The 17,352-nt window shown below is 37.6% G+C and overlaps 1 protein-coding gene across 2 annotated transcripts; it reads left to right on the top strand.

The window, feature by feature from the left end:
• The first annotated feature begins 103 nt into the window (after positions 1-103).
• Positions 104-10,514, top strand: FCF1 (FCF1 rRNA-processing protein). Of its 2 annotated transcripts, none has more exons than XM_058162356.1 (8): positions 104-241; positions 3,675-3,742; positions 3,912-3,983; positions 6,151-6,299; positions 8,041-8,113; positions 9,081-9,168; positions 9,419-9,513; positions 10,298-10,514. In XM_058162356.1, exons 1-8 carry the CDS (start codon positions 239-241, stop codon positions 10,344-10,346), a joined length of 597 nt encoding a protein of 198 aa, XP_058018339.1. In that variant the 5' UTR covers positions 104-238; the 3' UTR covers positions 10,347-10,514. The 2 variants fall into 2 exon arrangements, with proteins under 2 accessions (XP_058018339.1, XP_058018340.1); XM_058162357.1 differs by lacking the exon at positions 104-241 and adding an exon at positions 290-353.
• The last annotated feature ends 6,838 nt before the right edge of the window (positions 10,515-17,352 follow it).

Below are 17,352 nucleotides of genomic sequence, written 5' to 3' on the forward strand. Positions count from 1 at the left end.
AGAGGAGCAGGCGAAGCGGAAGCAGGGAGGAGGAAGTGGGGCTGAAAAATGCAAACGGTCGATCGCGACTCTGTCGCTCCCTTAGCAAAAACGGAACCAGGCTGCTCTAGCCTCCCCCCCTGACGGCGATGACCGGAAGTGATGTATTAAAAGCGGGACACGTGTGCCGCGCGGCGGAAGTAACTCGAAAAAACTTTAGCGGTGTTGCCCGCAGCGGCTGAGTCGTGGGAACTGAGAGATGGTGAGTGACCGATTTTCGGACAGCTATATAACACGCAGAGCTTTAGTTTTAATGACTCGGTTGGCTGGACGTAGGCGTCACCTTGTGGTAGCGCCTCCGTGGGAAGAGAAAGGTACACCACAACAGTTCTCTTTTATTTCTTTTGCCTGATTCCTGCAGCTATTACTTGCTATTACATCAAGTGGCTTGGTGTGAACTCAGCTCCCAATCTCAGTATTATATTTTATGGAGGCTCATTAACGCCGAGAAGGAATGTGAATAAAAGAAAGAAATGGATGTATATAAAGAAGAGAGGGCTTCCTAAAATTCCCATGAGCAGCGTTCACCAACTCCCATCCTACCAGCCATAGTGGAGAGTGCGGAAGGGTGTCATTCGAATAGAATAGAATAGAATTTTTTATTGGCCAAGTGTGATTGAACACACAAGGAATTTGTCTTAGTGCATACGCATACATGAAGTGCATATGCATACATGAAGTGTACCTTCATCAAGGTACAACACTTAATGATAGTCATAGGGTATAATCAGTTAGTTTCCAAAGTATGAAGTTAAAGGTGGGATATAAGGTCTATGACAATTCATTGTGGCCAACTTGCGCCGGCCATCTCACCACAAGACAACTCGCTGCAGGACAAGAGTTACACTAATATCAAAGAATTGATGGACTAGAATCATTAAAGAAAGGATGCAAAAGGAGGGACAGAATGAAATGTGAATGGCAAAAATTAAAATAATTTTTATTTATTTTAAGTAATTAAATAGAATTGGTAAATTGTCCCACATCGAGTTGGCTGTAGCGAGTTGTCCCATTCCCTGGGATATACGTACTGGCCACATCAGGCCAAGATCAATTGACACAATGCCCTTACTTTTAATAGATAGGCACAATTAAGAATGGTAATCTAGTCTTCGTTTTTTTTATCATACTCAGAATAATCATGCAAAAGCTTCAGTTGACCAAAACCATGATGAGTGGCAGAGGTTAATATCTATTGGCCCTTCTGATGAGAAACATGGAAAATTATAGTTTAATAATAATAATAATATCAGAGTTGGAAGGGACCTTGGAGGTCTTCTAGTAGAACCTCCTGCCCAGGCAGGAAACTACACCATTTCAGACAAATGGCTATCCAACATTTTCTTAAAAATTTCCAGTGTTGGAGCATTTACAGCTTCTGCAGGCAAGTTGTTCCACTGATTAATTGTTCTAACTGTCAGGAAAGTTTGTAATGGAAGACAGTTTGTCATTAGTTTGTATGGTAAAATACACGAATTAATGAATGAAAAGAAGAAAATAGATATAACACCGGGCAACTAGGAGAAAGACTGATGGACTGTTCTTGTGAATTTCATTAAACTTCCAGGAAAGAGAAAGACTGTTTGTTCTTCAGAAGATCACTGAGAAATGTATGAATGTGAAAAGTTTCTAGCATGTTTGATGATTTAGAAAAAAAAGTGACAAATGGTATGACAAATTGGTTTGAATTGAGTTGCGCATGTAACCAGAAACATAAAAAGGTTGCATACACTGGAAATAAATAACAAGGAATGTGTGTGAAAAACAAGAAGAGCTACTGTGAAGAATGAACAATTGAATGAAAATACAGTTGGGTTGCCTTGGTCATATAGAGAGAATAACTAGGATGTGAGAAATAAGAGTGAATCAATTGAGGGAAAGGGTGATTTCACTGATCGTTCAGATCTGATCTGGGCAATTTCTTAATGCTCCAGAGTGAATTGGGGAGTATGAACATAGTATGATATTATCAGTTTAAACTATAAATAGAATGGAATACTATTTCTTTTATTTATTTATATATATATAAATTAAAAGATTTAACAGTAACAATAAGAACTAATACAAGCTAAAATAGAACAGAGGAAATGAAAAGAAATAACATAAAAAACTAAAAGTTCAACAAGAAAAAAAAGAATAGTAATAGTATTTAGGCAGTTTACAATGTAAGCTTTGTTTGCATATTGCCCCCAACAATCTGGCTCCTCATTTTACCAACCTCAGAAGGCTGGAAGGCTGAGTCGACTTTGAGCCCCATCAGGATCAAACTCCAGCCTGTGGGCAGTTTGCCTGCAGTATTGCACTTAACCATTGCTACATCATGTCTCAGGAAAAAAAATAGATAAAGAAAAATATAACAATATTAAGAAATGGCTTCTAACATCATTACTCTCTTCAAAAATTCATGAGGGATTTCTAGTCACTAATAAATGCAGTTATTGTCCTTTCTCCAATCAAAGCACATTCTGTCAATTTCTCCGTTTGCCCATGGTGGATAATATCCAATCTTTCCATCTTGTACATATAGTAATCTTGCCACAGTAATCATATATTGAAATATTCTGGCATGTGCATGCCCGTTGGTCACCTGGTGTTCCAGTTTCCAGCATTCCAGAAATCGGAAAACCAGGTGACCGATGTGCATGCCGGAAACCAGAAGTTCAGCTTCCCAGCATGCACATGTGCACTGGGGAGCTGCTCTTCTGGTTTCTGGCACTCCCGCATGCACATGCATGCACTCCCATTTCAGTACTCGGTGCCGAAAAGGTTCGCCAACACTGCTGTATCCCATAAGTGTTTTTATTCATTTTGAATATTTCTGATAACAGTAAATAAGAAAAACATTGACAACTATGACCTGGTAAACTTGTTAAAATTCTAATATCTTACAATAACATTTATCTTTGTCTACCAGTCTTATTTCTTGTCTTAAATGCTTCTTATGTTCAGAGAAGTTATTTTCATGCACAGCTTAGGTTTCTCGATATGGCAGATCTAATAAAATGATTTTTAAAATGCACATTTCAGCTTTTATCACCAAAGGTATCCAGGCCATCCAAACCTCAGGTTGTAGTCTTCTAACTCTAAAGAGCTCTTGTTTCTCAGCTATATCCATTCTTTTATCCAAAACAAATCACAAGCTGCAAAATACAATTTCAATTCTCTTTCCTTTGCATTTTATAACATTTTAGATTTAGCTCAGGGCTTTTCCCCTTGCCATATAGATATAACTTTCTGCCATTGTTTGAATTGCACGTCAGTTGTCAAAACAAGTACTGTTTGAAACAAAAATTTCATTCTAGCAAAAGCATTCATCTTTACTACAGAAATCCTGCCTAAAAATGAGTTTTAATTTCTCCCATTTTATTGTGTCCTTAATTTATGTTTTAAAATAAAATAAAATTATTTTTCATAGTTGTCATAATAGCACTCACATTGTACCTTCTCACTCTTAAGACCATTTTGATATTATTTCAAAGGATTTCATTTCTTTATTATGAAATTGAAGACTGGAGTGAGAGTCCAGAATTAATCTACTAGGTAAAAGTAGATTGACTTTTGGAATCAAGTTGAGAAATTAAAGCTTTATATTGTAACAGTAGTGAAGACTTTCCATCTTTTCTTTCTCTTTCTAGGGGAAACAGAAGAAAGCACGGAAATATGCTGCCATGAAACGCATGATCAGCCTTCGTGATCAGCGCATGTGAGATTTTTGTTATCACTTAATGGTGACAATTGTTGAAGTATTTAATTCAAAATACTCACATTTTTATACTAATTATATGTATGATTCTATTTCTTCCTGAATTTTGCCTCTGAGTAATTCAGTCAATTTTCACAATATGCATTTATAAATCTTTTTAATATTTTAGTAAAGAGAAAGACCGAGCAAAACCTAAAGAAAAGAAGAAAGCAGATCCCAGTGCCATCAAGGAGACAGAAGTGTGAGTATCAAATTATTCCTACCCTTATTGAATAATCAAAGAATATATTTTGGAAGCTATACTAAGATATATTCCTTCACCCCGCCCCACCACCAGCCATAGTTCGTTGGTAAGCTGAGAGCAGTGAAAGTGAAAGCAGCATGAGCACATTTTGAAGCTTGACATCTAAGTTCAAACAATTTCCTCTGCAATTTTGGCAATAATACATCAAGCTCATTATTTTAAAGAGTTCATGATACGCTGCTTAGATCTAGCATAACAGTTATTCTTTCGCCTAAAGCAGGGATGGCCCCTTGAAAAGTGGTGGACTTCAACTCCCAGAATTCTCCAGCCAGCAACTTGCTCTTATTTATAGCTCATGCTGGCTGGGGAATTATGGGAGTTGAAGTCCACCACTCTTCAAGGGGCCAGGTTTCGACACCCCAGCCTAAAGGATTATACTGCAAGATTAGTTCATCTAATTCCCATTCCAATGCATGAACCATTCATGTAGTAATTTAGCTTATACAATGAATTGGGGTATCCTGTAGTTACGAACTACATTATGATTTAATCATAATTAAGAACTAAATGAGAGCCAATTTGGTGTAATGGTTAAGGCAGCAAGCTAAAATCCGGAAGACCAAGAGTTTTACTTTTACCTCTGGGACAGTCATTTTCTCTCAGCTCTAGGAAGGAAGCAATGGCAAACTCCTTCTAAAATACCTGCCAAGAAAATTGCAGGGACCTGCCTAGATAGTCTCTGAGAATTTGACATGGTTGAACAGAAGTAAAAAGAAACCACCACCTCTGAAATATGCTGTCCAAAGCAAACTGTGCAATGTGTCAATCCTTCAAAGGTATTAGAAATGGCAGATAGATATTGTGAAATAAAGGTCTTTAAAAATAGATAGATTGGAATGGTTTGAGCAACTATCCACACTGTATATTGTAAGAAAAAAACATTTCATCATTATTTCATTATTTCATCATCGAAACTGTTGCGGCTGTGGAGCTGGCAGCAGAGTTGGACAGTGGGCCAGTCCTGGAGTCTCGGGAAGGCTCAGATGAGGATTCTGGGAGGTACGTGCTGCCTCCAGAGTCGGACCTCAGCGAGACAGAGGAACAGGGGGAGCCTGTTGCCAGTGCGTGCATGCGCAGAGCTGCCAGAGGCAAAAACAGTTAAAACAAAAGGGGCTACTCAGGAGTAGGGCTTGAGATGATTGGCCCTTCCCATAAGACTTAAAAGAGGAGCAAAGGCACATGGGCCTTTGCAGGAAGCAACATTGTTAACTCTGTGCAGTTAGTTCTGTGCAGTCTGAAGCTCTGTTTGATTCTGGACTCTGTGTGGCTTTGCCAGTTAGGTCTTTGGCAGCGTGTCAAGGAAGATAAAGGTGGGTGATTATCAGCCTTTTCCCAAAGGACTCTTTACAACTATTTGGGACTTATCTGTGAATGAACAGAATTCACAGCTGTTACAATAAAAGAGATTTTTGGGACTACTCGTGTCTTTTACTGACTCAGGAAGCCTAGGTCAGAACAGAAACAATGAAGATGTGAAGATGCATTGTTCTTGGTTTTGGGGTGAAATCTAGTGGTGAACTAGATGTCTCTGAAGGAGCTGGGATGGTATTGCGGCAGAGACTGGCCAGACAGCAAATTCTGATCAGCAGAGTCCCTCTGAAGAAGGATCAGGAGACAGCTACTTCTTGTGAGACCACAGAAATTGTGGCTTTTGTAATTGACTTGTGAATCAAGTGGCTGGGAGTCATGGATTTCGTACTAATAACCACAATCTGGACTGTGATGAACATAAGGGTTGCAAAAGCCTCACTTTTTTAATCACTAGGTAGTCTTTGACTTATGACTACATTTGGGGCAGGAATTTCTGTCACCAAGTGACGTTGTTAGGTGAAACATCACATGGCTTAATGAAATGACATGTTCCAAAAGGTATTCTTATGCACTTAGGAAGAAGACTAGACACCACATTCTTCAGCATTTTAATACTATTTTGAATTCTGATACTGCATTTGTGCTTGAAAAACTTCCAATTAGAATACTGCAATGACAGATAATGTGAACATGCAAAAAATATTTCATCAATATTACTCTTTGGTTTACACTAATATAATAGGGTATTTGTTTTATGTGAAAAAGTAATAAAATCAGTGTTTCTCTTTTTCAGTCCCAAATATCCTTCATGTTTATTCTTCCAATATAACACACAACTAGGACCTCCATATTACATCTTAGTGGATACCAATTTTATTAATTTTTCCATTAAAGCCAAATTGGATCTAGTGCAATCAATGATGGATTGTCTCTATGCCAAATGTAAGTATCCAGATCTGTATCATTTGTTAAGATTTACATTGGCTTTTAGTGTTTGTTTTATTAAATTTGCAAATATTTCCATGTTTCTAAATAATTAGACTTGAGTATTATAAAATATCCTGATTAGTCCTAGGCAGCCACTAGAAAGATGTTATTGGATAACTAAAAATAAAGAATATGCACCGGCTGGTAAGCAGAACTGTTTTGTTATTCATTCAGTTCTGATTCTACATGACAAGATGGATATTATTATACCCGGGACTATACAGTATGTATATAATTGCTTTTTTCAGCAGAGGTGGTGCAGTAGTTAGAGTGCAGTACTGCAGGCTACTTCAGCTGCTAGCTGCAGTTCAGCAGTTCAAATCTCACCAGGCTCAAGGTTGACTCAGCCTTCCCTCCTTCCGAGGTGGGTAAAATGGGGACCCAGATTGTTGGCAGCAATATGCTGACTGTAAACCACTTAGAGAGGGCTGTAAAAGCACTATGAAGCGGTATATAAGTCTAGATATATAAATCATCACTGATCCTATCTAGCCATCTTATATTTTTTACCCTTTTGCCAATTACCTTTGATTTCTCCAAGTGTAGGAACTTCTTTGGTCTCCCTTGCCCTTATATACCGCAAATATTTAAGTTTTAGATTCTTTATTGACGCTGTCAGTGAACAGACTAGTTTTAGATTATATGTTTAATTGTTCATCTCGTGCATTTTCTCAATAATTTTCTTCATGCCGATAACCCTTTTCTTTATTTAGCCTTTCTGATGTCCAGCTTTTGTAGTCATATATTGCAATTGGGAAAACTATTGTCGAATGTAATTATTTTGTCTGTATCTCTCAGACCAGCAGCTATTGTTTTATTTAATGGCTGTGTCTCTGGAATGTTTGGAGTCTAGGAAGATAAAATTCTGCAGTTCTTTCTGCAAGTAGTGGAGCAAGCAATAAAGCAATAAAGATTTGAAAAAAATTTGGCTGGCTCTTGAAATATTTTTTTTTAAATAATGAGCAGCAGACCAAGTTTTTGCATTCATCTTCAAGAGATTCCTTAGGAGTTCCTTGTTTCCAATCATCAGGGCAATATTATTAGCATATCTGATGCTGTTGATATTTGTCCCAGAAATTTCTATTATTTGTGTTTTCTGTATTAAATCACATGCAGTGCATTTTACAAGATGTTTGTAATCATAGTAGGGAGCTCCAACATAAGAAATGTTTATTGGAAGTTTTGAGCCTTCAAATAAAATTTAAGACATCTGGACTTTCTAACATTAAGTATGACTATTTAAAAAGTTTCTTTTAAAAGTTAAATATAAATAAATAATGTGGTTGTAAGGCTTTTTTATGCCTTTTTGTCTCTATACTACTATTTTGAATGTTTATATATCATTTAAATATCATTTATTCCTATCTAATTCTACTGAATTGTATAATTATGTACAATGGAAGATAGTATCACCAAATTAATTTAACAATTCAAGCACTACTAACAGTTATTAATAAAGTTACTAATAATAAGTTTTCATTTTTAACCTAATTCTATAACACTTATAAATCCCTCAAATATGTACTTATTATTTTTTGGTTGTTTTTTATGTTTGGGTCTGTGTATATATTTTTCCTTTTCATTAAAATGCTTACTAAAATTATTATTAAAAACAATAAATGTTACATAAGAGTTTAAGTGTATCATGTAAAAAAAAAAATCAGTGCTAGATAGTTACACATGTGCATTTCTGCAGGCATTCCTTGTATCACAGATTGTGTCATGGCTGAAATTGAGAAACTGGGACAGAAGTACCGTGTAGCTTTAAGGTAAAAGTGTAATAATTTGACTCTGTTCTTTGATAGGATTTATTTAACGTAAAAATATTAAGACTAAGGATTCATAATTTGTTTAGAATATAAATCCTATACTCCATTATGTGTTCATATTTTTCCATCACTTTGTTTTCCCATAGATTTCAACCTCAGAAATTTCTTAAAGAGAATAAGCCAAGGCAGTAGATCGTCCTAAATTCCTGTAGAACAGAGACTCAGTTCTGCTTTCAGCTACATTTGAAAGAATATTCATGCCTGTGGGGAAAAAACTATTTTTCTTCTGCTGCAAAGAGAAAACCGAGAGCATTCAAAACATACAAAATAAAATATATTTCCATCTATTTTACTAACGCAATTGAGATATTTTTATAGATATCACTGAATTCACAGATCATTCATAAAAATAGCATTGTATTAGATAACAACCATTTATATTGGAAGAAAATAGGATTGTGCCTTTCTTGAAAATAAATGGCAGAGAGATGTTTTGCTTTTACGAATTCTAAAACACTTTTTCCTAATTATTTTCAAACCATGCTCTGTCCTCATAGAAAAGTACCTTGAATGTCTCCTGAGAAAACAAGGAGCAAACAAGTTTCCATCTTCAAATTATATAATACTAACCCAGAAACTGGCATGTTCCCCCCCTTAAGGGTTGCACTTTAATAATTTTCTTAAGTCTTCCAGGACCCCAGGAATTTTGTCATAAAGTTCTACGCCTTTTTCTTGGTTTGGTATTAAGAGTGCAGAAAATAGATGAATTAAGCTCATATTTGCCTTGTTCATGAACCTCAGGATTTGTCAGGAGAAAAAAATATATCAAATTATGTTCCCCAGAATTCCTATTTTCCTGATGAATGTATAGCAACCCATTTAATAAAAAAAAAAAAAGACAAAAATGTGATTTTTTTGGGTCTGTTTTTAATAATCTATCCTAATTTTTTCTGTTATTACTCTGCAGGATAGCAAAAGATCCTCGATTTGAGCGATTGCCATGTACTCACAAAGGAACCTATGCTGATGACTGTTTGGTGCAGAGAGTCACTCAGGTACATCCTATTCTATGAACTTCCCTTGCTGTTCTGTTCACAAAAAGCTTCTCGGTTTGTTTTCATTTCAGTGACCCACAAGAGAAGCTGATATTTAATTGGACATTGACTCTAGTTAATATTTCACCTTCCAGAGAAGGCCATCTGGCATACAAATAGTTTAAATAATTCATCATAGTTCTTGACAGTTGCTTAAAAAAATGAAAATACTTGATTTGGTGTTTTTATAACCAGATTGTCTCTCTTGCAGCACAAATGTTACATAGTGGCTACTGTAGACAGAGACCTGAAGCGAAGAATACGAAAGATCCCAGGAGTACCAATAATGTATATATCCAATCACAGGTATGTGAGAAAGCATTATCTGACCAAATGAAATGTAGTTTTTGATATTGTTTTGTAATAATCTGAACGTTCAAGAGCATGTGTATATTTATGTATATATGTGTATGCACACGCGTGCGCACATGCATTTTTAGACAGCGACTCAATGTAAACCAAACTGCAACTCAAACACACACACACACACACACACACATACACACACACACACACACACACACACACACACAATATTACATGTATACATGAACTGTATGGCCAAACTGCATACACAGCCTTTTATGTCAGAAACATTCTGCTTGGATGACAAAAAACAAGAGGTTAAATAGTAATAAAAGCCGCAATACAATCACATTTCTACATTAACTGAGAAAACTATGAAACTAGTCCCCCCCCACACACACACACATACACATAAATACATACTGGATCAACTTTATTTCATACCCTTATATTTCTATATTACTTGCTTTAAATAAACTTATGTTTGTTTATTTATTACATTTGTGCACTGCATGATTCACAGTGATTCAGGATAGCTGATGGCACTGAATAAGCAATAGTATATAATATAATACTCTTCTATAATGTGTAATTTTTCCTACAAGTATTTAGTAATATGTTGCTTCTTCCAGTTGCTTAGCCTGAATGGTGCAGCACCTTGAACTACTGTCTTAATTGCGTAATGATAATAGGTGCTTCTAAGATTCCAAACTTGTACCAGCTTAATACAATGAGGGAAATACAGTGGACTACATAATTTTTCATTTTTTCTTTCTAATTTTAGATATAACATTGAGCGGATGCCTGATGATTATGGAGCGCCTCGATTTTAAATATGATAGAAAAAGTACCAGCTATGTTGAATTCCAGAACACTGAGCCAGTTATAATGAATCTGAGTTCATTTCTTATAGTGCTTGGAATTTGAACTAATTTGTTAAAACAAATCTCTTTCAGATAAAATGGACATTCTATTCCAAAAGTGTCAAACTCATATTGTCATGGCGTCGTCACATGATGTATTGGGAGTTTTTCTCCTTTGTTAAACCAGGCATGGGCATGGCCAGTGCGTGATACAGTGCGGGAGTTTGACAACCCTGTTCTATTCCACGTTCTGGGATTTAGTATAAATATTTGTACTACTTGTAAACGTATTTCTGAGAATTTCTTCTTTGTTATTAAGAAGTTTTTTCATGATACAGCCATTTTAAAAATGTTCAATATTCATATATGAACTGTTGAAGTGAGCATTTCTACAGGATTTATGCAGAAATTCAGACACTTGCTTAAAACTGTCAAAACACTCAATATTTTGAAATTTGGGCGCAGAGAAACCCTCTGTTCCATACATATATAATAATTTAATATACAGTATGTCACAGAAGTGAGTATACCCCCTTGCATTTTGTAAATATTTAAATATATCTTTTCTTGTGACAACACTGAAGAAATGACACTTGGCTACAATGTGAAGTAGTGAATATACAGTTTGTATAACAGTGCAAATGTGCTGTCCCCTCAAAATAACACAATACACAGCCATTAATGTCTAAACTGCTGGCAACAAAAGTGAGTACACTCCTAAGTGATAATGTCCAAGTGGGGCCCAAGTAGCCATTTTCCCTCCCTGGTGTCATGTGACTTGTTACAAGGTCTCAAGTGTGAAGGGGTAGCAGGTGTGTTAAATTTGGTGTTATTGCTCTCACTCTCAAACTGGTCACTGGCAGTTCAACATGGCACCTCAGGGCAATGAACTCTGAGGAGCTGAAAAAACAAATTGTTGCTCTACATAAAGATGGGCTAGGCTATAAGAAGATTGTCAAGACCCTGAAACTGAGTTGCAGCAAGGTGACCAAGACCATATAGTGGTTTAACAGGACAGTTCCACTCAGAACAAGCCTCACTATGGTCGACCTAAGAAGTTGAGTGCCCATGCTCAGCAGCATATCCAGAGATTGGATTTGGGAAATAGTGGAATGAGTGCTGCTAGCATTGCTGCAGAGGTTGAAGGGGTGAGGGTCAGCCTGTCAGTGCTCAGACCATAAGCCACATGCTGTATCAAATTGGTCTGCAGGGCTGTTGTCCCAGAAGGAAGCCTCTTCTAAAGATGATGCACAAGAAAGCCTGCAAACAGTTTGCTGCAGACAAGCAGACTTAGGACATGGATTCCTAGAATGATATCCTGTGGTCTGATGAAACTAAGATAAACTTATTTGGTTCAGATGGTGTCAAGCATGTGTGGCGGCAACCAGGTGAAAAGTATAGTGTGTCTTGCCTACAGTCAAGCATTGTGGTGGGAATATCATGGTCTGCGGCTGCATGAGTGCTGCCAGCACTCAGGAGCTACAGTTCATTAAGGGAACCATGAATGCCGACATGTACTGTGACATACTGAAGCAGAGCATGATCCCCTCCAGGCCAAGCACGTCTCCAGACGTAAACCCTATTGAGCATCTGTGGGACATCCTGAAACGGAAGGTGGAGGTGCGCAAGGTCTCTAACATCCACCAGCTCCATGACATCGTCATATTCTATTAATGAATTTTTGATACTGATTGTTTTGGATTGATAATTTTGAACCATGGATTGATATAAATATTTAGAAATTATAAGTTATTGAAGTTAGTGTGCTAAGAGTGTGTACAATAGATATAAGAATAAGAATTCAGACTTGATAAATAGGAAAGGAATAAGCTAAACAATATTTAGGGTGTGCTGGAGGGAAATAAGAGGACTGTAAATAAGTGGAGAGGTTGGTTTAAATTGGTGACAGATGATGAGCACACCTAATTTAACAAGGATTGGTACAGGAAGGAGGCAGGTAGCCCAAGCTACGACAGTAGAACTGAGTTCAGCAGGGCAAAGATCCATAGAAGAAATGATGCAAAGGGAAAGATCAAATTCATTTAAGATCTACAATTAATGTTGCAATCCATGCAAGGTGTAATGCTGAAAAATGAAGATTTGAAAAGAGAGAGGAGAAGTGAGGAGCTGGAGACTGGAGAACTTAAAGAAAAGATAAAATTGATGGATGGTAAATTTGAATGCTTCTAACAGCAAATTATGAAAAATGAGCAAAAATTACAAGAGATGGAAGAAAGAATGGGAAGGAAAGAAAAATGTGTGGATGAAATGAATGTAAAATGAATGCAAGCTAATAAAGAACTTGAAATGACGGTTATCCAGTTAGAAACAGAAAAGGCAGCCCACTACCTACGATTCCAGAATGTGAAAGAAGATAAAGGTGAGGATTAACTGGAAATGATGGCAAACCTGTTGGCAGGAGCTCTAGGAATTAGCAAAGAGGAAATGGCGAATGAAATGGACAAAATTTATAGAATCCACACCAATTATGCAAGGAAGCATAATTTACCTAAAGAAGTACATATTAGGTTTGTAAAGAAGTCGATCCATGATGAAATATTACATAGAACGAGGGACGGTCCATTGGAGTACAGAGGGAGACAACTGGTGGTTCTCAAGCAAGTACTAGGAGAGTGAGAGAACTAAGAAGACCCTACCAAACTTTAACCTCTAAATTAACATGATTAAATATTAATTTTTGATGGTTGATACCAGAAGGGGTCATGGTAATATGGCAGAAAAAAATATTTAGACTAGACACGATAGATAAAGCGGAAAATTTTTATAGGCAAAATTTTGGCAGTGATGACAAAATAGAGGAAAGAATTAAGAGAAGAAGGTGAACCAAGAGAACAGACATTAGAAGTGACAGAAGCCCAAATAAAAGAAAGAGGAAATGGGAAGGAAGAAAAAATAGATACAGAAAAATATGATGAAGGCAAACACAAAGAATATAAAGAAGTTAGACAGACGAGGGTGACAAGATCCAGACAGAAGTAGAGATGTACAAGAATAAATAATGCTTTTATCCCTAAATGTTAATGGTTTAAATGTTCCTACAAAAAGGAAAAACTTTTTCAACTAATTGAGTAAGATGCATTTAGATATAATAGTACTACATGAAACACACGTAAAGAGGTCACATCAACATGTATTAAAATGTTCTAAGCTGGGGAATATGTTTACAGCTCTATCTCAACAAAAGAAAAGGGGAATTGCGATATACATCAAGGAAGGAATTCCAGCTAAGCAGATTTGTAAGGACGAAGAGGGCAGAATATTAATAGAGACAACTTTAAATGAGAAGAAAGTGATTCTGGTGGGACTGTGCGCTGAATGAGGGCCAAACAGTATTTAATAAGAAATTACATAATATGATTGGAGAATTAGAATATGATAATATTTGGGGATTTCAACACAATAGTAGATAGACAATTAGATTATAAGAGTGAGAAAATGAGGAAAAGTATTAGAAGGATACTGCCCAACACGTTCTTTAAAATTGTGGAGGAGTTGTGTATTAAAGGTAGCTGGAGAGAAAGGAATGGGAAAGAAAAACAATATACATACTATTCGGGCAGACACAACACGTGGTCCAGGATTGATATGGCATGGGTATCAACAGAATTTGATTCGGAAATTGAGGAAATTAAAATCAACATAAACTCATGGGCAGACCACAACCCTATTAAATGGAAAGGACAAAAGAAGATAAAAAGATGGACTTTTAAAAAAGCAATTTTTAAAAACTCTATACTCACTACTTTACATTGTAGCCAAGTGACATTTCTTCAGTGTTGTCACATGAAAAGATATACTTAAAATATTTACAAAATGTGAGGGGATGCACTCCTGTGGTATACTGTAAGTGGAAAATTACAAGCATTGATCTTGGCGTTAATTCTAGCTGAAGAAACCAATTTGTATATAAATAAAAATTTCCAAACCTAAAATAGTTGTGTTCAACACAGGCAGTTTGTAAAGAAAAAACTTTTAAAGTGACCCTTTGAAATATTACAGAAATAGAAAATAATTACAGGATCATCTGTTCTATAACTTTAAATTTTAGAAAATATTAAAGAATAGTATAAAATTGTACAGATAACTTTTTCGTTCATAATACTAAATAATTCAGTAAAACAAAGGTTTAGATTTTGTTTAAAATATATTTCTGTGATGACAATAGAAGACAAAAGGGGGAAAATTGAAATTGAATGTAGTTGCTAAAGCTGTTTTGTTAGAAGATCAGGCCTGCATGCAAAAACAATTGCTCTTCAAAAGGCAGATATATTTTCCTGTATAACATGCAGAAGAAAATTAAACATTTTTTTCTCCAAAAATCACTGTCAGCATCTTAAAGCTATGGATTAAAAATGTCTTCCCACATCATACCCTTTTTCTCAATACAAGGTATCTGTAATTATTTTCTCCTTCCTCCGCTCTCTTAGCAAGAGATGAAACCTTATATGATGGAAACTAAAATTAAAGATAGCTGCCAGAAAACAGTGTCTCCAGACTAAATTATTCCTCTTAAATGATGTCACTAATCTATTGAATGTTGAGGTGTGCAGCATTCCAAAAGGTTTTCCAGCATTGCCACTTAATCTAAACTGCAGGTGATTTGCAGTGTGACCTTGGAATGGCTGGCAGCTCACATGAGACGGCAGAGTGTGTAGTTTCAATTCCTCTCCTGCTAGTTCTCCCCCCCCCCACATTATCCTACCTCTCAGTACCCCTTTCACCACCACCCCAATGAGTATGGCAGGCTGGCAGCAAGCAAAATACGGCATAGTAGGATGGCAGTACTGACACTCTGCCTCAGCATGAAATAAACAGCCAGGTAGTAGTAAACCTGATTTAAATTGGGAGAAAAGAGATGACTGTATTTTCCAATCTTTATCCTAGTGACCTACACCCCATAGCTAACTCAAGGCCGCGGTGTGGCTCAGGCTGTAAGATAGCCTGTTATTAAACACAGCTGCCTGCAATTACTGCAGGCTCGAGTCCCACCAGGCCCAAGGTTGACTCAGCCTTCCATCCTTTATAAGGTAGGTAAAATGAGGACCCAGATTGTAGGAGGGGCAATAAGTTGACTTTGTATATAAATATACAAATAGAATGAGACTATTGCCTTACACTAGGGGTGTCCAAACTACGGCCCGCGGGGCCAACTGCGGCCCGCGGGTCAGTTTTTATTGGCCCGCAGCAAATTCTGAAAGTATAATTGAATATGGCCCTTTTCGGCCGCCTCCCGGTACTTGCCCGGTGGTTCGCTGCGAGGCTCGCGGCTCCTCCCCATGGGCGGGGAATAATGAAGGGAGGGGGTGGAGGAGGAGGCGAGCGGGAAAGAGGCTGCTGGCCGTGCCTGACCCCAGCAGTTCTACCCTCGCCTTCCTCGGGCCGCCTGGCGAGGCTCCTCGCGCCTCCCCATGTCGGACACGCGTGGCGGCAGTGACAGCCATCGAGAAACAGGTGAGGCGGCGAGCGGGAAAGAGGCTGCTGGCCGTGCCCGACCCCAGCAGTTCTACCCTTGCCTTCCTCGGGCCGCTTGGCGAGGCTCCTCGCGCCTCCACCCCTTGGGCAGGGAATAATGAAGGGAGTTTCAAGTTCATACCAAATACAAAACAAAAGCCAAGATCAGGGATGTCCAAACTTGGTGTCTTTAAGACTTGTGGACTTCAATTCCCTGAGTTCCTCAGCCACACCCCAAAATAAGCCACGCCCACAGAACTGGTACGAAAAAAAATAGCCCCCCCCATTCAATGGTGTGGCCCGGGCCTTTGCTTATTTTTCTGTATTTGGCCCTCACCAAAAAAACTTTGGACACCCCTGCCTTACACAATGTAAGCTGCCCTGAGTCTTCGGAGAAGGGCGGGATATAAAATGTAAATTAAAAAAAAAAAGATTAAGCCAAGAAATTAGGCTCAATTGTTCTGCTCAAATGGAAAGCATCTCTGTAAATTTAGCAGCAAAGAACAATTTAGGATCTTTGTTACAGTAGGTGTGTATTGCATCCAGTATCAGTGTATACTGTAAGGACCATAAGCAGGAAATGCTACAATATTCACTGAGGGATTTATTTAGACTTACCTCAGGTAGTCCTCAATTTACAGCCACAGTTGAGTCCAAAATTTGTTTTGTGCCATTTTATGACTTTTCATGTCACGTTTGTTAACTGAATCACTACAGTTGTTAAATTAGTAATACCATTGTTAAGTGAATCAGGCTTCCCTATTGACTTTGCTTGTCAGAGGGTCGCAAAAGGTGATCACATGACCCTGAGACACTGCAACCATCATAAATGTGAGTCAGTTGTCAAGCATCCAAATTTAAATCCCGTGACCATGGGGATGCTATAATGATCATGTGAAAAACGGTCATGTCACTTTTTTCAGTGCCACTATAAACTTCGAACAGTCACTAAATGAACTGTTATAAATCGAGGACTACCTGTATTTAGCAACTAGAGAACAAGATGCTGGACCACGTGTACTCTTAATCCAAGCAGTTTTTATTTTAGTCAGCATTTAACAGAACAAGTTTTCAACATTCCTATATAATCAGCTAATTATCCTCGTTGTGGAAATTTAAAAGCTATGCCTCAGACCTGAAAAAAGATCATATGAAGCATTTATTAACTGAGCGAAATTAAATTCCTTATTCTCCGGCAATAAACTTCCTCAGCTTCTTTTGATATAGAACAGGGGTCTCCAATCTTGGCAACTTTAAGACTTGTGGACTTCAACTCCCAGAATTCCTCAACCAGCTTTGCTTTGCTGGCTGAGGAATTCTGGGAGTTGAAGTCCACAAGTCTTAAAGTTGCCTAGATTGGAGACCCCTGATATAGAATCCCACTTCAATGCATTTGGCCGGAAATCAATGGCCAGCACCAATGCCGTACGTGTGTCGTCATTCCCTTAGTTTAGTTCTGAGCCGGAGACACTCTGGTTTAAAGGAAGTCGCATCTTTATGACCA

This window comes from Ahaetulla prasina, chromosome 1 (genome assembly GCF_028640845.1).
Source record: "Ahaetulla prasina isolate Xishuangbanna chromosome 1, ASM2864084v1, whole genome shotgun sequence".
Classification (NCBI taxonomy): domain Eukaryota; kingdom Metazoa; phylum Chordata; class Lepidosauria; order Squamata; family Colubridae; genus Ahaetulla; species Ahaetulla prasina.

Bases quoted from the DNA above. Each gene is read 5' to 3' on its own strand.
- FCF1 (XM_058162356.1), top strand. The intron at 3,743-3,911 runs GTGAGATTTTTG...TTAATATTTTAG, and splicing joins AGCCTTCGTGATCAGCGCAT to TAAAGAGAAAGACCGAGCAA. The intron at 9,514-10,297 runs GTATGTGAGAAA...TTCTAATTTTAG, and splicing joins ATGTATATATCCAATCACAG to ATATAACATTGAGCGGATGC.